Consider the following 23308-nt stretch of genomic DNA (forward strand, 5'->3'; position numbering starts at 1 on the left):
AATTTGAAAACAGTCTAGTTAAATCAAAAGGGAGAGTATAAGAAGAAATTAGTACTGTACTGGAGTCAAAACAGACCTGAGCTCTAATTGCACACCTGCAACTTACCCGAGTATTAAGCCTTGGAGTAAAACAAAAGCTGTGCATTGCTGCAAATTGTGTGAATAATGTTGCTTGGAAAAACAATATCTTTAGACATTTCTACAAGCTGTGAGAATCTTCCCTCTTTTTTTAATATAGTTTATCTCCTTTTTAAGCTTCTCAGGTAAAGAATGGAATGTGATTGAGCTTTTTCCTCCAGTTCTGGCAGTCACTGGTTTTTCATGTGTGGTGTGTACTGGAAAGAGAAGATGAACAGTGAATTATTTTGATTTATTTAAATCAAATTATTAGGATTCCTTATCTTGACTATGTGTCCCCATTAAGCCCATGGCAGTCCTACCTGGTAGAAGAATCTTTTGTGTTATGACAGATTGCCTCACCACTTCAGAAACACAGTAGCATCATATACAAGTAAGGTTACATACCCCAGGACAACTGGGATTGCCCTAACCAAAATATGACCATTGGGGTGCCTATCTGCCACTTATGATTTCTGAGTCCCCTAATTTTGATGTAGAAACTTCCAGGTACCTTAATATAAGGAGGGAGAACTATAATATTGTAAATGTATTCAACCTTTCTGAAATGCATTATTATGCATCATTATTGAGATGCATCAGGCATCCAAAATATTATGCACATAGGTACTTAATATTCTAACTATCAACTTTCAGATAATTAAGTTCTGGTTTCTTGCCCTATAGCACTGATTAGTTTGTAGTTAAGATTTACTAGTGAAATCTGTTAGTCCACATTGACAAGGTTTATAAATGGACATACTTCCAGAATTTTATTTCCCTATTTGGCCTTACTAAGGTATGAAGAAAGCAGTGGGAGTTTTTTTAATGTTTGAAATTTCTGGTGAAGACATGGCACCGCAGTGATGGGCCAGTTTCAAGCTTTGCTTATTTTCTGCTAGACTTGCATTTCATCATTCCAGTATTTACAAATTCATGACTTCTGCAGCTTCTTCCTGGTTTCTCAATTTGTGCTTGGAACATGAATAAGGAAAGGTAAAATCTGTAACTCACTAATAGTTTTGAAATTATTTACCAAAAAATAACTTTTCACAGAGCTGTTTAAATATGTTCTTAAGCAGCACAACCATACTGGTGTACTGTGAAAGAGGAAGACTTGTGTTTTCCCTCCCTTCCATTGCTTTTTATATATTTCAGTGCTGGCTGCTTTATTTCATGTTCTCATACTGGAGATAATATAATCTGTAGAGGGAGGAAAACAGGATTCTTTCTACTGGTGTTAGTAAATGGCATACATAAATAATATACGTACCATTCACTACATACTTTTTAAAATCTCTTGCTCATATATGCTGTCTTGTCTGTGATTAATGGAAATGGTTTCTGATGCTGGAATTTATTCTGGCCAATGAACATAGCTGACTCCAGGGAGTACAATCTCCTGAAGAGTAATAGAACAAAACCCAATATGCATAAAATAAATCCATGTCTCTAGACTTCAGCTGATAGAACCAACTACCTGTGTAATAACGAAGTAGCAGAAGCAGCTTCTCATGCGACTACATAACTGATGTGTTTCTCAGGGCTGTTCTTTTGGTAGTGGAGACCTGGCTAAGTAACAGTGTCTGGCACACAGAGCTGCTTAACATTTTGAGCAATGTACTAAAGAAATTGACATATTTTACAATAAATTATTTTGTTTGAAAAAGACTTTCTCTAAATTGATACAGGTACCATATTTTGCAGGGGGTGTAAGCATGGAATTTTTGTACCTGCTGTGTAATTCTCAATCTGATCAATTTTTGTTTTCATCCCTCACCCCCACTCCACAGTTCTTGGTTTGGAAGATGTAAGTCAGCATCATAGGTAATAATTTTTATTAGATACATCTAAGTAAGGTAAATGTATTTTAAATCATTTATATCCTGCACTTTGTGGCTAAATATCAGAGTAGTACAGTGCGCCCGCGCCATACGTGGACTTGAGCGTATGTGCTTAAGCCGCGGCGCGCACGCGGGGCAGAAGGGGCGGCACGTCCCATTCAATTGAATGGGCGCGCGTGCCCGTTGCGCCCCGCGTGCACCTGCGCCGCCGTGCACGAGCCCCATTGTTTCCAATGGGGCTCGAGCATAGGCGGAATTCGCCTTACACGGAGGGATCCGGAACGGATCCCCCGCGTAAGGCGAGGACGCACTGTATATGATAAAAAGTCAAAACAAACTCACAGCAGCTGAAATACCTGAAATCTGATCAGAGAAGTTTTGACGAAATACCATGATTATTAATACATCTTAATCTGCTAAATATCTTGGAGGTGAGCTATACATTACGGTGATTACTCTGTTATTTTAAATTCCAGTCCAACCAATGGAGTTAACATACTGAGGAAACCCATTGATGAAGCTGTGTTACTTGGTTTTCTAAATTGCAGTGAGATAGCGATGCATGTTATGTGACTAGAATAGAATAGAATGCAGTTTTAGCAGGGATACAATTGTAGTAATCTTGATTTGTAATTGAGATCTTACTCAGTGCTACCACCATACACACAATTGAGTTTGAAGTTACTACAAAACTGATGGAATTCATGGATCATTCATGCATTAAATGAGAAAAATAAGCAATTGAACTAAATTAGGATTTTTGTTCCTTTAACATTTCTCTTTTAAAACAAAAATCAAAACTTTGCTGCTCTTGGTCTTGACTTGAGATGCCATAAAATGAATAAAGGCCATCTTTTTTATACACAAATCCAGTCAGTTTGATCAATATGAAAGTATGTGTGAAAGCTGGAAATTCCCAGAAGTGCTGAAAGAGATGCCTCTGCAAATGGGCAAGTTGCAGGATGAAAATAACAAACACCCCAACAACTTTGGAAAGTTTTGGAGTTATAGTTCACTTGGTTAAGAGGTTAGATATGCCTTGTGGCATATTCTGCTAATGGTAAAGAATGGAATTAATTATACTAATTTGGAGAATATTTTAGACTGGAAAAAACAATTTTGCTGCTATCTACCTTGGGATCTTACTTTAGTCCACATACTTTAGTATCAAGTGAGGAGAACTGAACTGACCTCAATGAAGGCCACTTTGTCATGTTTATTAACTATCTGAAGAAGACTGTAACGGGAGAGAATTAACTTTTAAACCTTTAAATAAAGATTAAAAGGTTAATCTGTTCTGTTAATCCCCTCATGGTACAGCTATATAAACACTGTTATAACCAGAGAAGTGGGAAACAAGTGGCTCTCTGGATATTGTTACATTCCCAACTTCCACCAGCCCCCAAGACCAAAGGGTACAATTGGTGGGAGCTAAAATCCAATAACTAGGGGGCAAAAAGTTCCTACGTCTTTCTTTTTTCTATGTCACAGCTCTGTCCTCCCTACACTTTCTCCTGTTTATTGACATTTTGTGCCTTTCTTTTCTTTTTCTGCTTACAACATTCAGGGCTTTTGCTCTTCTGCCAACACCCATAGTATATACATCTCCAATGTAGGCATATGGGATACTGGGCAACCCTTGAGAATATGATGTTAAATCTACCATGTGTCTTTTGAACTGGTGAGAACCACTATCCATATAGTGAAGCAGATGTTCTCCTTCCCTGAGGCTTTGGTGGGCTGTTTAGATCTTCCTGGGAAGAGAGGGAAATAGGCCATAACAGATGATATTGCCCTGGGAGGTTGTAGAGGAGCCTCTTCTTCATATATTCCGTTACTTGAGTATTTCCCAAAAATTATTTTAACTACTGTATATATTCATGTACAAGTCGACCTCTTGTATAAGTCGAGGTAAAGTTTCAGGGCCAAAAGCATGGATTTTGATATGACCCATAGATAAGTCTAGGATAAAACATATATATATGGCTTGGGTCCAGGCTATTTGAAGGACTGTATCTCCCTGTACAAACTCCCCAGATTATTGAAGTCATCAGCAGAATATACAATATGTCCTTTCTGAATAAACTGAAGTAGAGGCATTCTCCATGAGGAGATATAACACAGTAGTATATGCAAGATCATTTAAACTTTTGCTGATATCTGGTGGTGGTCTCCTTTGCTGTGGTTTCTGGTTCTGTGGTAGAGAAGCAGCACCACAATATACTCAAGAGTAGCAGTATTTACACTAATGAACTGGCTACCCTCCAGATGTTACTAGATCCATCAACATCTGAAAGGACACAATTTCTCTCTTTTAGTTTACACTTAACTTTTATACCACTCTGGAAAGCAATCAGTACTGAGCTACTTTTACACCTAACTGCATTAAGAACTGTTTCAGAAATGTTGTATGCTATAGTTGAGTCAAGTAGTTTAGACAATGGGTTGAAGAGGTTCACATGATTAAGTACTTGAAGCAAAAATGCCCTGCACACAGAAAATCACTACATGAGAGCAAATAGTAAAGCAGGGCGTGAATCATACTGACAGTCCCACCCACAGCAACCCACTGGATCAACTGTGGAAAGTAAATCCCATTGACTGAAAGTGTAATCTCAAAATGGACTACAAATAGAATTCAGGCCTTAATCTCCTACTCCTGCATGGTAGAGTGAAGCTTGTTAATAGTCCTAACTAGGTGGAAGTAGTAAGTAGTAGTCCTGCAGTTCCTGATAAATTATGTTTACCTGGTGCCAGTTTTTCAATCGCCTCCATATTTGGTTAAGTAAGCAGGAGCCATATCTATATCTATGTGGCATAAAGACTTCACATTATGACTTCATCCCATATTTAGTAAATAAGACAGTCTGTATGCTGCTGCTTTTTCTGGTCTTAGAGCAGCCTTGTCATTGTGTCCCTTCATGTTGTTTTTAATAGGTGACCCTATCACAGGGTTTTCTTGGCAAGATTTGTTCAGAGAGTATTAGCCATAGCCTTCCTCTGAGATTCAGAGTATGACAATGGCTGAGTGAGGATTTGGCCCCTGGTCTCCCAGAGCCAACACTCATGCCACTATAACCTTCCACAAACTTATACTTTCCAGATATTTTAGACTACAACTCCCATGATTACTAGTCATGCTGGCTGTGTTTCACCCAAAATAACTTGGGAGCACCAAGTTGAGGAAGGCTTGTACCACATTATCATCACCAAAAAAAGAAAGGGAAACAAAGAGAAAAAAGCAAACAACCAATATTTTGCTTTGAAAGAAGCTTTATACCAATTTGGGTTCCAATTTTACCTTGGTATTAAAACTGCAGGTGAGTTCCTGCTGTAAATATCTTTGTAAAATTCACAACGAATTAAGATTTTTATTGAGCCTGGGAACAAGTTCAGCAAATTATGAGTAAATCAGAGAGAAAAAGTTTTATTGAGAAAGGCTTAATTATTTCCAGAAATTTGCTATTTTGTAGCAAAATGTAAGCCAGATTTAAAATGGCAACTGTTGCATCTGAGGGTAGGAAGGGATGAGCAACTCTGGAAGATTGGAGAGGGGAGTACGTTATTCTTTCAGGAGCTCTAGTACCTACTTCTGTGTAGAAGGGAGGGCACTTTTTTGCCCCCAAACATCCTTTATGCAATATAGGGGAATATTCTGGAGCCTTGCTAGAGGGCATTGTGGGAAATTTTGAGGCTTTTTTGTTTGAAAAAATTAGCAAAATTTTGTTTTAATTTGAATTAAAATTTTGCTACTTTTTTTCAAAATGGGGGAGATAATTTTGGAACCATTCTTTTAAAAAGTTGCAAAATAATAATAATAAAAAGTTCACCCCCAGGGACTACATGCAGCCCACAAGCTGTACATTGTCCACCATCCTAGTAATCCTTGTTTACTATATGATAAATACATTGTCAGCCCGATCTTTAACCTTTGTTAATAGGCAAGGCATAAATTACTCCTAAAAATAATGATGATCATCAGGTAGAGATTTTTTTAATAAGCAGTATCCTGAAATAAATTACTATATAAGTACTTCAGTATAAGTAGTTTGTAGATATTAAAATGTCCTTCAGGTCGGCATATTGGATATTAGCAGAAGAATTGCATCTATTCAATTTCATAACTGACTTGCATTCAGTTCTCTTTCTGTAGTCATAATTCCTGGATTCTTTTATTTGGGTACATTATTTACAGTATGATAACATTCAAGCTCCTTTAATTTTAACACAATCAGGTTGAAAAGCTCCATTGTAGAATCTCCTCAATTCCATTATTTAAAGGTGTATGTTTCAAATCTTGTTTTTTTAAAAAAAACATCAAAATGTGTACTACTTGATTACATGCTGGTGGGAAGCCTCTGTTGCTTTTGTGAAGGACGGATTCCTGTTGCTCTGTATTCTTCCCTTTGCTTCAAGTATTCAGCCTCACACTCTTTATAAAATGTTGGATCAGTGTAGCTGGAAGAGAAACAAAATGGAGTAATTAGATTTGACAGTTTGTTAACCTGACTACATTTACTATTGGACTAAACTAAACCAGTGTAAGGAGGAATGCTTGGGGTAGCCAGGAGTGGATTTATGGTGTATTTTCAGTATTTAAACAGTGGAATAGGCTTCAGAGGAAATATTTCAGGGTTGTATACTCAGTATGAACAGGAATGGACTGACAATCATTCAAGAGTGGAATGTGTGCATGCATGTGTGTAAATTTATCTTACAAGATTTTCAGAGAGTATTTTTCAATGGGAATGACTATAGAAATAACCCTTAATCACAAACTGAAGCACAGTGTTCCTGTTACTAAGATATTAAGTTACTTTCAGAGTAACTTCAGACTTCTGCTGCTGATCTTTGTGGCTCAGTTTTACCATTCCTCACAGGTTGAGGGCTTCTCTTTCTGTTCCTTTCTCTTTTGTCTTCATCATCCCACTGCTTTCCCTTAACTTCCTCCTCAGCCAACAGATCAGCTTGATTCAACTTCCTTCTCTTGTCTTTTTCATCAGTTGCTCTTCTATCTTTCTGGTCCTTTTCTTTTTCCCTTCCCGCAGTTCCTTCCCCATTCATTCCACCTTCTCTCAGCCTCAATTGCCTGTAAAAACATCATCATTCATCTTTCCATTCCATCTTTTACCCTCATTTCAGAGCTGGCATCACCATAAGGAGCCCTGGTGACACAGTAGTTAAATGGTGGTAAATGCTACCACTCACAAACCACAAGGTTGTGAGTTCAATCCCAGCCAGGGGCTCAGGGTCGACTCAGCCTGGCATCCTTCCAAACTCACTAAAATGAGTACCCAGCTTGTTGGGGACATTAACGTACAGTTGTAAACCACTTAGAGACTGCTTAGAGTGGCATGAAGCAGTATATAAATGAAGCTGCTATTGCTATATATTGTCACAACTTAGGTCTACCTACAGCAATATCTGACAGATTCTATGGTAGCCTCAGTAGACTATTTTTATTAAACAATGGAAAACTTTTGGCCCTCTGGACTACAGCTCCCACAGGCCATGATGATTGAAGCTTCTAAGAATTAAAGCCCCAAATACTTGAAGGGCCACATGTTTCTCACCCCCCGGTTATAAAGTTCAGCTGCATTGGTGAAAACAAATTAATCAGAAGGGTTATAGTCAGTCTTATACACCCTCTGTCTTTAGATACAATATCCCTTATCTAAAAACCTGAAATACTGCAATACAAAACTTTTTTCATGGGTGGCTGAGATAGTAACACCTTTGCTTTCTGATGGTTCAGTGAACACAAAGACTATTTTATGCATAAAATTATTTAAAAATACTATGTATAAAATTATCTTCAGGCTATGTGCATAAGGTATATATGGAAAAAATGAATTTTATGTTTAGACTTTGATTCCATCTCCAAGATATCTCATTATACTTATGCAAATATTCCAAAATCTGAAATCCCAAACACTACTGGTTCCAAGCATGTTGGATAAGGGATATTCAACCTAGATATTGCTAACTGCCAAATACCAAAAACAATACCAGTTCTCCTGCACACTTCCAAAGAGTATTTGCATTTATATGTGTGTTCCAAAATAATAGATATTGTGAAGCCAACATGGTTACATGGCACTTTGCTTAATTACTGCTTGCTATGAACTTTTCTGTGTTACTGTACTTACTAGCCAGTAAGACATTCTTTCAGTGCAGCATTTTCCTCTCGGCATTTGACCACCATCAGAAAACCTGTATCTTGACAACACTTGGTAAAGGCTGGGGGGAAAAAGAGACAAAGTTGTTATGTTGGAACAAAATGTCCAGACACAGTATTCAGAGTTGTAATCCCCTGTCATATAATCTCACACAATTTATTTGCAGCAAAGCATATTTTTGGATTAGCAAACACTGCTTCTGAAAATGGCACAGGTGTCCACACAAGAGGGTCTTAAAATGTGTTTTTGGCAATGAAAGGGATCCTACTTGATTGTGTAAGAGTAGATCCTATCTGAGCACTTTATCACCTTAAAACACAAGATTTCCATGTATAGTAAGGTACTGTTCTCTATTAGTGTCTCTTGAATAACACAGGTTTGAAATACTTCTACTTGTGAGCGTCTACAGCAGATATAAGGAATATTTAGCCATTATTTACCACTGGTTATTCCAAAGATGATGGGAGCTGCAGCTTAGCATCATCTGGAGTGCCATGCTTCTCTCTACTACAGAGATCTGATTTGTCACTACGAGAAATGAACCAGACCATGGAGGTCTTGCTTGTTGGCTGAAAACTAACACCCTTTATCACCCACAGCTTCCAGAAGTGTAAAGACTTTCCATTCCCTTGCCACCCCATTAGTAGCAAAAGAATAGTAGAGGTCTCCTCTCCATTTTATCAGATAGATGAAAACTGCCATTCAGGTTTTAATTGTGCAGTGCTCTCTCTCTCTCTCATTCTCTAGCTCTCAAATAAGAACTTGGTTCTAAAGGAAATTTAAATTTCCTTTAGATATAACTTTCCCCTAAATTAGGTAGAAACCATCCTGCTAAAATCTATATTTTATTATCTCCCAAACCTGAATCATGTCCACCGATCAAATGCTAAGCAAAAAGCTGATATTTTATGCAAAAGAGGGGAGGAGAGAGGGAGCTATCTGGGTTAGCCCACCAGTGTCTCACGTTGTTTTTCTGTTGAAATTCCTGCCTTCTGGCTGTTTCCAACCCCATAATGCTGTTTATCATACACAGTACCTTTAAGGGCAAAGATCAGCTCAGGTAGGATGGTTGGCGAGACCATCCTGTAACCAGCAGCTGTTTTCTCCTTCTGGTTCCCTATCCCTTTGCTTTTTGTGTATTGTGTATTTTAGTTTATATGCCTGAGGGCAGGGACTGTATTATTAATCTGTGTCAGTCACTCAGAGCATCTTTTTTATTTTGCTGAGGAGCGGTGTAAAAATGCTGTAAATAAATAAAATTACAAAGAAAATTCTTATGGAATGGAGCGCCTCCAAGAACTCCCACGTTAAGTTCTTCCTGTAGGGTGGAAAGCCTAATTAGAAATCAAGAAAAATAGTCTTATCTACCATTTTCTCTGACCAATAAACCAGCCTTCCACAATCTGCTGCCCTCCCAAGTTATATTAGACTACAAACTCCATCATCCCCAGCCACAATGGTCATGGGGGGGGGGGGCAGAAGTCTCCCATTAACTTTCCTTTCTCTGAGGAAGTCCAATTGAATAGCCTCTTTAAAAATAAGAGGCTTGCATCTGCTTTATCATGAGGAGTAGCCCTCTTTTGTCATCATGTTTTGGATTGACAGATTGAGCAAGGGAAGAGAGTGACAACAGGCATGCTAAATCTGCTGTTTTTCATTTTGTTGACCTTCATGTGTGAGGGCAAACTACAGCAAACCTCTCCATGTTATACATAACCCTCTGTGTGATAGCAAAAACCTACAAACTCAAAGGGTTTTGAATTGTGTGTTGTGCATACATAGTTACACAAAAGGCTTCCCTGCTGCAGAAATTATCCCTCAAAATGTTGGGGAGACAGTGAAAGGGTGGAGCTAGTGTGTTCTTTTTAAAATTTATTAAAATAATAATCCATTGACAAAAGTTAAAAATTCATGAATGCAATATGCAGTGTACCCGCGCCAACCAATGACTTGCCATCTGCGGATCTGAGCTTCTGCGGATGGTAAGCCCCAGCTTTTACAATGGGCTGTACCAAATGGCCAGCACCAAAAATTCCTTAATTTTGAAACTCTCTTCCATTGGGTTATCAAGGGATCATGTACTTATGTAGGGTTATAATAAAGCAAAAACTGCTATCACACAGAGAATTAAAGATATTGACCTACAAACCCACAAAAGCAAAACAATTCTTTATCCCATAATTGGGGAAACTGAAAGAGTTTTCATACATGCCAAATACTTTTTAAAGAATTAACAAAAGTCAAAAAGGGTAACCATATCTCCAAAAGGAATCTGACACGAAGTGGGGCTGTTGATTCTGTTCAATAACTTTTCCATTACTAAGGTGTTCCAAACCCATTGCCACCAGTTCTCCATAAGCAAGCAGCCCAGCTTCCAGTTCTGTGCTATCTCCAAACAGGTAATAACAAGAAAGAAACAAATTATGCATTTGTATTTTAAATTCTTATTATTACCAATAAATATGAACAAACAACCCAGGGCAATCTCTGTACTTCCAGCTATTTCGAGAATTACAAATCAAAACTGGAGTGTTTATTCTATGTACATTTGTGAACAGAATGACCACAGCAGCCAAATAGGGCCCCCTGAAGGACTCTGTTTCACCAAAAGTCTAATGGTTACATAGTGCTGAGGCCCCGATTCTCCTCTACTCTGCTGGATTACAACCCCATTGCAGCTACGCACATTTTGACGGGTGTGTTGAAGGTATTTATCGCTAGTCTTTTGCAACATCAAAATATTCCAGTTGTTACAACCTGCTTTCAAGGAGCTGTCCAAGTCACCATTGAAGTGTGAAAGTATTAGTAAAGAATGCAAGAAGCCTTTGTAGTAGCAATGTATTTTCTCACTCAGTGACCCAGTCTGATCCTTCAAGCTTAGCCACTCCTGGCCCGCTGCCTCAAGCTCTTTGTAAGGTCTTTCTCACTTGTTTAGCAACAAGGTTGTAATTAGGATTTTCCCTTCACACTGCGTAACAAATTAACACTGCTCATACTTGGGAGTGATCTTCAATACTACTAAACTATTTATGAAACTGTATTATTCTGTAACAAATCCAGGAGGTGAAACCCTGCTCCTTTTCAAACTGCTTTCAACAAGTCACAGCCTGTGTGATAACACAGCAAGCCTTTGATTAGCATTCTGTAGTGCTGATGCCGATGGACCACTTCACACATGCCTATCGTCTTTCTTGGATGTAACCTCCCTGTCTGAAAATGAGCTGTGCCTCTGAACATGCAACACATACATATAAACAACACTGTCACATTTTCGTATTTTCCTTGCCCTACTCTACAGATGCAGATACAGTCAACAAAAGCAATTATTCACAGTCCAGTGTGATGAGAAACTGGAACTTATCTAAAGACATTACAGTCCTAGGTTTGAAATTAAAACTAAAATGTGGTATTGCATTACTGGGGGAGACTCTACTGAGAAGGTCTCTTTTGGATTTTCATATATTTCACCACTCTCAGTGGTGAGACACAGAGAATGGCCTTCTTGGCAGGTCTTAATACTCCAGCAGGAGTAATATGTGTCCCAAATTTCTTTATTATGCTGCTTTAAAGAATTAATCCTAAATGCTCAAGTAGCAACAATGCTACTTTTTTATTCTTAGGAACTTTTCTGAACATATAAACTTGTTATTGCCATCCTTTTAGTTGACTTGCATTATACTACTGTTCTATTAAACCAGAAGTGGGAATCATGTGGCACATGCTGCCCTTGGCTCCATCCAAATCCACAGCAACCTCCAACTCCCTCAGTCTCCCTGAAACAACACTGGTCAGAACAAAACCTCTCTCTTTTTTGGCCTATAATGATTCAAGTGGTATGGTTTTTATGTGAAATAGTGTTCTTGGGACTCCTATCTCAGAACAGCCAAAAACTGCCTTAGTAAGTGACTGAAGGGTTACTTCCAGTACCAGAAAATGGGAGTCTTGGCAAAACTAGGAGTGAAAAGTGGCCTTATCACTCCTTGAGCATGTCCACCCCATGTTAAACAGTGGGTTTATCCTCCTTTTAGTCCAAGGCTGAAATAATAGAATCATAGGGCCTTAGTCGATGATCTCCCTCAGTGCATCGACAGGGGAAATGTGACCTTGTTGGTGCTCTTGGACATCTCAGTGGCTTTCGATACCATTGACCATGTTATCCTTCTGGAACGCCTGAGGGGTTAGGTATTTGGGGCACTGTGCTTCAGTGGTTCAGATCCTACCTCTCGGGTAGATTCCTGATGGTGGAGTTGGGGGGCAGCTGCTCTGCAAAAAGAGAGCTGACATTTGGCGTCCCACAGGGCGTCGTTCTGTCCCCCATGCTGTTTAACATTTACATGAAACCGCTGGGAGAGATCATCCAGAGACATGGGGCGTGGTGTTATCAGTATGCTCATGACACCCAAATACACTTCTCTATGTCTCCGACTGACACAGTGACTAAGGATGGCATCTCTCCCCTGGATGCCTACCTTGGGTTGGTAATGGAATGGATGAGGGAAAACAAATTCAAGTTGAATCCAGGGAAAACGGAGGTACTAGCGATAGGTTCCCCAAGTCCAGGGAAGGAGATTTGTCAACCTGTCCTGGACGGGATCACACTTCCCCTAAAGGATGAAGTATGCAGTTTGGGGGTACTTTTGGATCCATCTCTACAGTTATCATCTCAGGTAGATGCGATGGCCAAAGGTGCCTGGCATCAGCTTTGGCTAATATGCCAACTGCGTCCCTACCTGGACCAAAAGGACCTTGAAGCAGTGGTACTTGCACTGGTAATCTCTTGTCTTGATTTCTGCAATGCGCTCTACCTGGAGCTACCTTTGTACCGAGTTCAGAAGCTTCAATTGGTTCAAAATGCGGCTGCTAGATTGGTCACTGGAACACCTAGATCTGACCATATAACACCTGTATTAAAACCCCTTCACTGGTCCGGGCACAGTACAAAGTGTTGGTCATAACCTTTAAAGCCCTATATGGCTTAGGCCCAAGTTACTTGAGCAAATGCCTCTCCCTACATAATCCGCCCAGCACTCTCAGAACATTCAGGAAGAATCTTTTGGATTATTCAAATACCAGATTATTGTCAACTTCCCACAAAGCATTTACTGTCATGGCCCCTAAACTGTGGAATGATTTACTGGTAGATATCTGACTGAAGAAGCTTTTAAGAAAGCGATTAAAACGGACCTTTTCCGGCGGGCTTATCCCCCTGATCTTTTATAAAACTGAAGGGACATCCCACTCTGAGTAAGTGAATGATATGTTGACATATGAATTTTAATGTGCTGTCTTGATTTTAAGATGTATTTTATATATGGAAATTGGTGTTCCATTTTTTATTATTGTAAGCCTGCCTCGATCCGTAGGGAGAGGTGGGAAATATAAATAAACTTTTATTATTTATTATTATTATTATTATTATTATTATTATTATTATTATGTGCAATCCCCTGACATGCAGCAATACACAATCGAAGCACCCCTTTTGAGTAACTAAAAGGATGATAAACTTAACTGGGTGCCAGATTATTTTTCCTAGATCATTTAAATACAAATAGGAGTAAAAACTACATGTAGACACTAATACCTTATGGGTCTTTCTCTAATCTTTCAAATACTGTTATGACTCACAAGGCATGCAACCTTCTGAGGTCGCTAAAATGAGTACCCAGACTGTTGGGGGCAAATTAGCTTACTTGCTAATTAGCTTACTTGCTGTTCACCGCTATGATCTTTGGAATAGTGGTATATAAATAAAACAAAAAATTATTATTATTATTACAAATTTTTTTAAACCATTTTGCTTCAGTTATTGTTATGCCTATGTAAACTTATGCAAATTCAATTACACCACCATTCTAGATATGACTAATAAAACATCTTATGTTCAACAGGAGTTAAGCATGTAGTAGATCAAGCAGGACTACAGCCTTAATGAAAAATATCTATTTTATTTTGTTCAGTAATTGCCATAGACAAACAAAAAGGACAGAGAGAGCTATGTGTTCAATCTATATATATCTTATACATATACATATATATTGGAATTCTATACTGGTAACATTCTGAAACAAAAAATCACAAAAAACAAAGGCTTTTAAAATGGGCATCTACAAGTTTTAATGCCTTGTATATTATGTCTGTGTGTAAATACACGTATGTGTATGTATCATGCATGCCTTTTTAAAAACTGTAACAGTGACCAATGAAAATGGAGCAATGAAACACTACTCAAAAAGATATTCAGTGCTTATGTCTTAGCAGACCATAGGCACATGTGTTTTTCCCATTTCATATAAATAAGATGGATATAATTAGATAGAGCGAGAATGCTGATGGGATTTCCAAGCAAAGCCCTCAGTCTAGAGAGCAATTTGGATTTCTGCTGCCCACCAGCACTGACCATGGTAAAACAGTGATGTACTACTGTTTTCCCTCCTCCTTTTGTAATCATTCCTTCCAAAAAGCTGTGAAGTAAAAACCTAAGCACTCGCACACACAAAATAAAATAAAAGCTGAAGACAACGGGAGGTCCCTCTCACTTGTTAGCTCACCAGCTTCAGTTGGTTAAAGGTGTGATGTCCTAGTGAACAAAGACTGAACTGCTACAGAGAGCATACCCCAGCTTCCGAAGGGCCCTGCTTAAGCTACAGACAACCAGAGCAGGAAGCATCATTACAGAGTGATAAAAGTGCTTCCAGCTATAGAGCTTTAATGTTGTTAATGCTAACTCAAAAAGAAAAGGAAAGGGAGGGAAATGGAGCAGGCTTGAGAACATTACAATCCCGCCACGTGAACATATAACACCACTTAATTACTTCTGGCTTTTGTATCCACAGCCTTTTTCAATCTCTCTGCTGCTAGGAGAAAAGACTGTAATTCGGACTATTCAATTACAAATGTTTACTAGAGGTTTTCAATGGATCTGAAAAATACTTCATCTCTCTCTTCTTCTTCTTCTTTTTTATCCACTGCTGACCACACATGAAGTCTTGCTTTAGTTCTTTTTTTAAAATGCAGAATATTTGTAACAACTTCATGACTAATTAAAATCCATTTTTGGATAGAGGGAGGTAAAAGACTCAGAAATCATGGAACTTGAGATGAAAAACCTCTAACATTAAAATTAACTTCCAGCAAAATTAACTCTCAGACTCCCCCTCCTTTCCTCCCCTTGTATCCTGATTTACTTATTTCCAATAAAATAGCTTAAAATGGGTAATGGGCTGTGCAAATGAGTGTAACTACAAGAGGACAGGCTAAAGGCAAAGAATACTTGCCATGTTTTCACAGGATTTTCCAAAAGCAGCCAACTGAGATAATCACTGCAGGGCACTACCCTTTTCATGATCAGGCTGCAGTCTGCTGACATATACTACATGCTGAGTGAAGAACAGTTGGCCTTTCAAGTCTAGTCTCGCACTGCAAGGAGAAGGAGGACAAGTCCATCCAACAATCCATCATGGTACGTCATTTTATTTTGAGCCTACTTCTCAGGGTGGGGGGAGATCACAAGACCGGTAGTAAAATAATGAATCTAGTTTCCTGTGGGTTTTTTAAGTTGCATATCACAAATGAGAAAAACCTGCAGCTCCCATGGGGCTGCACTTTTGTGTGGCTTATAGCCACAGATTAAAAGCCTGTGAACATCACTTCTTATTTTAAAAACAATTGCATTTCTAATAGACACAGCAATAGAAGGACACTCAACAACAGGAAATGAGCAAACAAATAGAAAGTCCAAGTGCTTGATGTTACCTTAAGGGCAGTTAATGTTCTTCTCACAAGTCTGTCCTTGGACAAACATAATAGATGGGTGGATGGCCTTGCTAGCAGCTGCATCTGTGATTCCCCATTTTCCACATTATACCATCCATGCAAATGCACACAGGCACAGATGGGACTGTTTGCATATTTAAAAGAAAACTTTAAAAAAAAAAAGCCCTACAAAATGCATTGCATGGGAGGCCTTAAGATTTTTACCAGATGCTCACCTGGACAGATAATTACCAATTAAAATTCAGCCATTCATCTCTTTGAACTCCCTCCCCATCTTTTATCTTTTGCAGCTCATAATGCCAGGCTCTGGTCCCAGAACATCTTCAGGACAGCACATTTCCTCCCCTCCCCCAAACAAAACTTTTGGTAAATCTCCTGAAGTCACCACATCCTACCCTAAACTTAAGTTCCTGTATCTGCAATTAACCCAGAGTTGGATCCAGACATGCCTCTTTCCATTCAAGGAGTGGGGAGTTGATTTTCACCACCTTCACAGTTGCTGCAGCCCATGTCCCACAAAAGCTGTTCTGGAACAGAATGTGGGGTAGTGCAAGGAGCTATGAATGAGAATGCGGCACTTTCCCTAGAAACATTCCATGAGCAAAAAGGAAGCTTGGATCATAGCCATGCTCTCGCCTCTTCACCTCCTTTCCTATACTGCAGTTTCCCTGTGTTGAATTCTTTAAAAAACTGCTGTCATGCAATGTTGACAATGTATGCACAAATTTTATGTCAAATGCTATGCACACTGTCCACAACATATTAATATTAAACTGGGTGTACCCTTTTTTAAAACTGAGAGTCAGTGTGGTAAAGTGGTTTGAGTGGTGGACTAGATTAAGGTTTCAATCCCCACTCAGCCATGGAGACCCTACATCACACTCTCTCAGCCTCAGAGGAAGGCAATGTCATAGCCCTCTGAACAAATCATGACAAGAAACCCTTGTGATAGGTTTGCCCTAGGGTCACTGTAAGCCAGAAATGAATTGAAGGGCAACAACAACACATCCTTTTAAATGTGGGACTAGCCAAAATGATTTATGACATATAGAAAAAAGATGACTGAACAAAGGATGAAGTCATTCATCAGTGTGTTTTTAAAGAATTATAAAGGTATGAAGACCACTGCTTTGTGACTGCTTTTGTCCTGCCTTTCTTCTATCTGCTGTGCTACTTCCCCAGATATGGAAAGCCAAAATTTAACAGTTTGCCTGGCTCTGGTGGTCCTGATTACTCTTGTTCTCCTCAGTAGAAGTGTTGTCTGCTGTCAGGGCAATGGCCAAAGTCAGGAGGTATACAGTTGGACATGCAAATTTGGAGGTCCAGCCACAGAGCACAAAGACTAGAGCAGTATCACATCTTTTGAAAAGGTCTTCTAGCCACTATGCTCTTTGATTGGGCTTCTACGCTTTGCCAGCTCCCACTGTCTCTCGTCCTGTGTCTCACCTGGTGTCAGTCACCACTTTTTATGGGGAGAATGTTCACTTTACAAAGAGGCTTTGATGTGATTCTTATAGTGACTACTAGCTATCTCCTGTTAACAAAATGCTGATGATGTGCAAATCTAAACTGGTGAGCTGAAATAGTTATGTGCTTTCTCCAAGCACATGAACTGAATAATTTTCTTAAATAAACCCTTTTTGTATTCAGAGATTTTTGAAACAGGAAAACTAATGTAGTCTCACCATAAACAACATAAGGCAGACATTTATATAGCACTTTTGGAGTATGCAAAGTGCATCAAAATATATTAATAATAATAATAATAATTTTTATTTATGTTTCCCTGCCTCTCCCATTGGATCGAAGCGAGGTTACGTATATTCTATACATAATCCTCACAACAATCCTATAAGGTATATCAGTGGTATTTATCAGTCTAATTTATTTATTTCCCATACTTGCATAACCATATTAGTCTGTTACAGCCAAAGCAAACAGGTTTTTGGCATCTTAAAAGTTAACACATTTATAATGGCATAATGTTCTTTAGTTATACACAGATTTCACATACTATACATATTTCTAGGAGAGATCACATTAGAAAAGATTTAAAAGGGGAGAAAGGGTAAAAGAAAAAAAGAACAAAACATATAAACAGAAGCAATGCAGAACAGAATCAGCAAACCCAATCTGGAAACAAACCCACATTTTAAGTCACTGGAATGATGCAGATGATTAGCACCGTTTCAGTAACTCTGCAATTTCATTTCATTATTCACAAATATACACATATATGCACACAAAATCATATTTTTAAATCTGGTCCTATCATTCAAATGTATTACTTAAAATACATATATCTACAGTATATGATAATGCATGTATTCCAATATTCTCAATAAATCAATCATTACCCCTTGCCAAGGTAACACTGATTTTAGAAACTACTCTGTAGTTTATATAAAGGGTTTACAATTTTACTACTTAAGAACTGGTCCTATGGAGGTGTTATCGCACCATTTATATTTTCTTCAACACTTATGATATTGCTATCACACTCTTAAAATAGGAAAACATCTACCATGAACCAGAACAAGCTAAAAGTTATACCCCATTAGGACAAAAAGGGAAAAAAATTCTCTAAGGTTCATATTCTTTTCGCAGTACAGTTAAATGAGAGAAAGCAATACTGTAACCAAGTATTACGAGTGTATGGGCCATTGATTTCGCAAGCAATCTAGAAGCTCCTAAATTATTTTAAATCACTAAAAACAGGTCAGTGCTTTTAAAACAAAGTTGTATTTGAAATTTTGTATTCAATTTGTGATTTATTATTAGGTTCTTATGCTGAAGATTACATATTGTGTCAAGAATCAATTTATGGGTGAATTTAATAAGGCAGAATAGGTAAGGCAAACATGAAACGATGGTTCTACATTGTTCTGTGGGAGCTATTTTATATTTCTGACACAGTACAAAAGCCAGCTTCTCTGTAGATTGATCATGGTTCAGTTAACATCACTGAATATCTAATACCTCCAACTCAATTAATTCTCACCTGATTAAGATCAGACTGATATTCAAACTAAATCATCTCTCCAGTCAAGTAGAAATCAATACTTCTTATTTTACTTTTAAATTAAAGCAACAAATAAAATATACACATCATCAGTGTGCCAGGAGTAGCTTTCCTAGGCTGGCCCACTATGGCATGCATAACAGATCTGATTAAAGAATTATTCCAATTTGAGCAAAAACATATAGGAAAAACAAGATTAATCTGAAAATGGAGAGATAGGAAAATAATTATAGGGCAAGAAGAAAATTGACATAGCATAAACTCTTCTTCTCTGAAAGTTTGCTTCATTTTTTGTCAGGCTTGATCAGCTACTGCATTCACCTTTATGCCAACTATACCATGCTTATCATCCCATATCATGGGGTTTTCTTGGCAAAATTTGTTTGCAGGGGTTTTGCCATTGCCCTCCTCTGAGGCCGAGAGAGTGTGATTTATCTAAGGTCACCCAGTAGGCTTCCATGGGTGAGTGAAGATTCAAACCCTGGTCTCCGGAGTCATAGTCCAATGCTCAAACCACTATACCGCACTAAATTTCAAATTGTTTTAAATTGTTTAAATCCATTTTTATTTATACAGCACTCTGAAATCCAGTGATACAGGGTAGAATATATATGTTTAACAAACAAATAAACAAAAAGAATTAAGTACCTAATATACTTTCGTCCTTATTTTCTCATGTCTCTTATTAATACCCACATTAATATGTATCTGCAATAGAATGGTTTCTTTGGGCCACAATAGCCTTTCTTACTGGGGTAATCTCTGTTCCAAATTTTGGAAACTGGAGGCTTTTCTTACATCAAGAGTGACCAAAATACTATTCAAAAAGATTTCAAATTTTCTTTAAAATGTGCACAGCTGTATTTTAAAACCAATGGTTATCTGGCACCATAAAATCACACCCTTGCAAGAGCTGGTACAGCACAGTGGCTGGCAGTAAGAGCTAGAAGTCCCTCAGTTAAACTTTGCCTCAGCGAAGAGCTCACTATAGGCACTGTCTCAAACATTACTAAATACGTCACCAGCATCTCCTACATTTACCCCTCCAACAGATTTAGAGAGTGAGAGAATATGCCTCCTTCCCTGGCATTCTCTTTTTTAGTAGGCTAAACAGGCCCACTGGGGTCATTATTCATAAAGATATTCATTTTATAGACTATTTCTTTCTCACATCCCAACACCTGTAAAAGCGAAGCAGGCTTTGTCAAGAAGCAGATCTGAATTATGTGACAAACACAGACCTTTTTAGCCGATCACACTGGCCTCTCTCAGAGAGAACTGCGACCTCTAAGAGCACCATATACATTTCCAATTTGTTTCCCATCTCCATAGTAAGAATTCTTGACATCAAGCATCACAGCACCAGACTCCAGGAGGAGAACAAGAACACATACAACATTTCCCTACAGCTATCACCCATCAGTGCATATTGGTATATTAACCTATGTTGAACTCAAACATAGCAACATAGCCTCGGTCTGTTTTCCCATATCCTGTAGGAATAACTGTCCCACTTGGAGAAGAGCGGTTGGACAACAGCAGGTGTGATACAGAGTCTAAAATGCAGACAGTTTATTGCAATGAGACTTCTAGTTTCATCCTAATCTAGTCTGCAATAAAGGGGGGGTCGAATCAGAATTCAGATAGCACAATGTCAATATACCAGGCAAAAAGACTAGGCACACTTTGTGGTGAATACACCCCTTTTCACCACAAGATGGGGATAAAGCAGATTAAATTTAACCTTAGTATCTACCCCATATCCATGCCAATACAAGGAATGGGGAAGATATAAATTTCAACGAACTTGTAATCTACAAGGCTATTAATGAAAACACACTGTCCATCTTCAGAAAGAAAACATGATTTTTTTCTTTTTTTTGAATTAGATGCAAGTAAATATGCATATATTAAAATATGCATAACTTTTTTTCCAACAGGGAACTATGTATAAAATGCATACATTAGGAAAATGTGTCCCAAAATACACATGCAATTCTCTGCAGGAAGAAAAGAAAGTGTCAGAACCCTCGATGGGATGAAAATATTGGTGGGATTCTAAGAAATGTAACAAAATTAAACAGACCTTTTTCAATTCCCTTGACAGTACCACCACTCTGGTCAGTTACTTACTCTCATGACAGAACAGTTCCTTTCAAAGCGAAATGTGGAAGATAGCTCCTCACTTTTCCATTTAGCTGAAACAGAAGTATCTCCCTGAGCCCACATCTAATGGGGCTCCTGGGATTTAAAAAGACAGACATCTTCAAGTCTGTCACAGGCTTTTGTGCACAAATCAAAAATCATACAAAAGATGTGTGATTCTTGATCTGTGCACTACATTTCATTTTTTAAAAAAAGCAGCAGGAAATACAAAGCACCCCTCTGACCAATTTAAAAAGTAAACATGTTTCTAAAACCACAACCTTCTCAAGTTTCTGTAGAAATAGCATATCATTCATGCTCTTTGTCCTAAATATAAACAGTTATTGTGATTTCCTAAACCACCCATCAAGTTTACATATTCACTGAATGGCGTCCTTGGCTGTTTTGTGCCAGGTGTTGGTCTCTGAGCCACAACTAAAATGGAAATGTGCTTTCTTCCTCTTTAGACTGATTTGTCTTAAAGATGTCTGCAACTCCCAAATGAACTGTTCTTCCTCACTTAATAGCCAAGCCAGAGAGGCAAGAGAAATATTATCAAAATTTAAATACAGGTAGTTGCAAATCAGGTTAAATATAAAAAATTAGATTCCTGTTCATATTGCAAGGTATTTCAGAGGCAGGAGAGCATGTACACAGCTCAGAATAAAGAAAAGATGAACAAGGACTGGTTTGCATGTGACAAGGAAAGGCCAACAAAGTATTTGCCAACAACTGTGCATTCTCATTCCGGGCAAAGAAAAGCTGACGTGTGTGTCTACACTATGGGAAATACCAGGGTTCAAGATGTCAGAAAGATGATGCTGGGAGCACATGCATCCTTCTATATCTATAGGGACAATGCAGTTCCCACTCTACACAATATTCAGAAGCAAGAGATGTGACTGCATGAGCAATTTAAACACTCTCTGTTGACATTTGTGCAGAGGTGTTATGTTATTTGGCTTCAAAACCAAAACAAAAGATGGCAGAGAAAAATAGGTAAGTCAGACTTTGGGGACTTAAACCTCTAGATGGCAACTAAGGGCCTGAACAGACAGGCCAAAATAAAGCTGCTTTGGGTCACTTTGGAGGTATGCTGTTTAAATGATCCATGTGTCTTAAGAGGCTGGAAGCCACGCCAAAGCCAGTCCTTAGGACTGGACCACAGCTTTGCTGCAGCTCTGGCCTCTTAAGATGCATATGTCATTTAAACAGCATACCGCCAAAGTAACCCAAAGCAGCTTTATTTTGGCCTGTCTGTTCGGGCTCTAAGTTGCAGACTTCTTCCTACCTGAATACCTTAAAAAAAATTTTTTCCACCGAGTTTTTCTGTTGTTGCAGAGATCCTAAAATTACTAGGGTTGATTCAAAAGCAAAAAATAAATGTTTTGTTCTTTAATTTAAAAATTGTAAGAGATTCAATGCACAACACCCATAGACCAAGAACTAAAGGTTTGTGTTTCTCTGAATTCTCTATAGACTGCAGCATTTGTTTCCCAATGTAGTGACCTCTACATAACTTGGCCTAGAAGTTACATTTTCTGCAACCAGTATAATGCCATGCTAGCTGAGAATGATAGGAATTCTAGTCCAACACAGGAGGGCAACTCATTTAGGAAGGCTGATCTAGCATAAAGTTACTTTATTTTTAAACCAGCATAATGGATTGTAATGGTAGGTGGAAAAGGAAAGTATCTCAGAATTCCAATGATTATTACTGGACAGCTAATAAAACAACACAAAATCCCACAGATTTCTATAAAGGCTCCTGCTCGCAATGAGAAGCAATTGTCAGGGATCCATACAGCATGAAAGAAGCTATGTGTGGCCCTCCAGACACAGCACTAATATTTCCACCATCCTTTACCACTGATGGGAGCTACAATCCAACAAAGTCTGGAGGACCACATTTCCCATCTCTTTCATACACTCTGATTTTGATTAGAAATATTTAGATTAAATAATATTTCAAAGATAATTAAGATAAGGGAACAGAGGGGGGTTTTATCCAGCAAAGTGCAGAACAAAAGATAATGGACAAAATAAAAAAGAAATAAGTATTTTAAAAATTATGCTAACTTTAAGATGGTCAGTGTGGTTGTGGTGGTTTGTGTGTTGGACTCGGACTCTGGCAGGCCATGATTTGCATCCCCACTCAGCAACAGAGACTGACTAAGTGACTTTGGGCAAGTCACTCTCTCTCAGCCTTGAAGGAAGGCAATGGC

General features: G+C 38.4%; 1 protein-coding gene across 7 annotated transcripts in view; it reads right to left on the reverse strand.

The window, feature by feature from the left end:
* Positions 1–23308, reverse strand: part of LOC149309717 (COX assembly mitochondrial protein homolog) — a 64103-nt gene that overhangs the window by 13573 nt on the left and 27222 nt on the right. For 4 of the 7 annotated variants that reach the window (XM_089532898.1, XM_089532901.1, XM_089532900.1 and 1 more), the window contains exons 3-5: positions 8111–8201; positions 6303–6419; positions 1408–1519 (exon numbers count right to left, since the gene is read on the reverse strand). In XM_089532898.1, the coding sequence (XP_089389024.1) occupies positions 1408–1519; positions 6303–6419; positions 8111–8201 (320 nt within the window). Of the gene's footprint in view, positions 1–250; positions 336–1407; positions 1520–6302; positions 6420–8110; positions 8202–10394; positions 11421–23308 lie in introns of those variants that run through there. The other 3 variants (XM_089532899.1, XM_089532905.1, XM_089532903.1) reach the window with 3 other exon arrangements.

Source organism: Sceloporus occidentalis, unplaced genomic scaffold, assembly GCF_023333645.1.
Source record: "Sceloporus occidentalis isolate IW3139 unplaced genomic scaffold, rSceOcc1.0.p SCAF_7, whole genome shotgun sequence".
Lineage (NCBI taxonomy): Eukaryota > Metazoa > Chordata > Lepidosauria > Squamata > Phrynosomatidae > Sceloporus > Sceloporus occidentalis.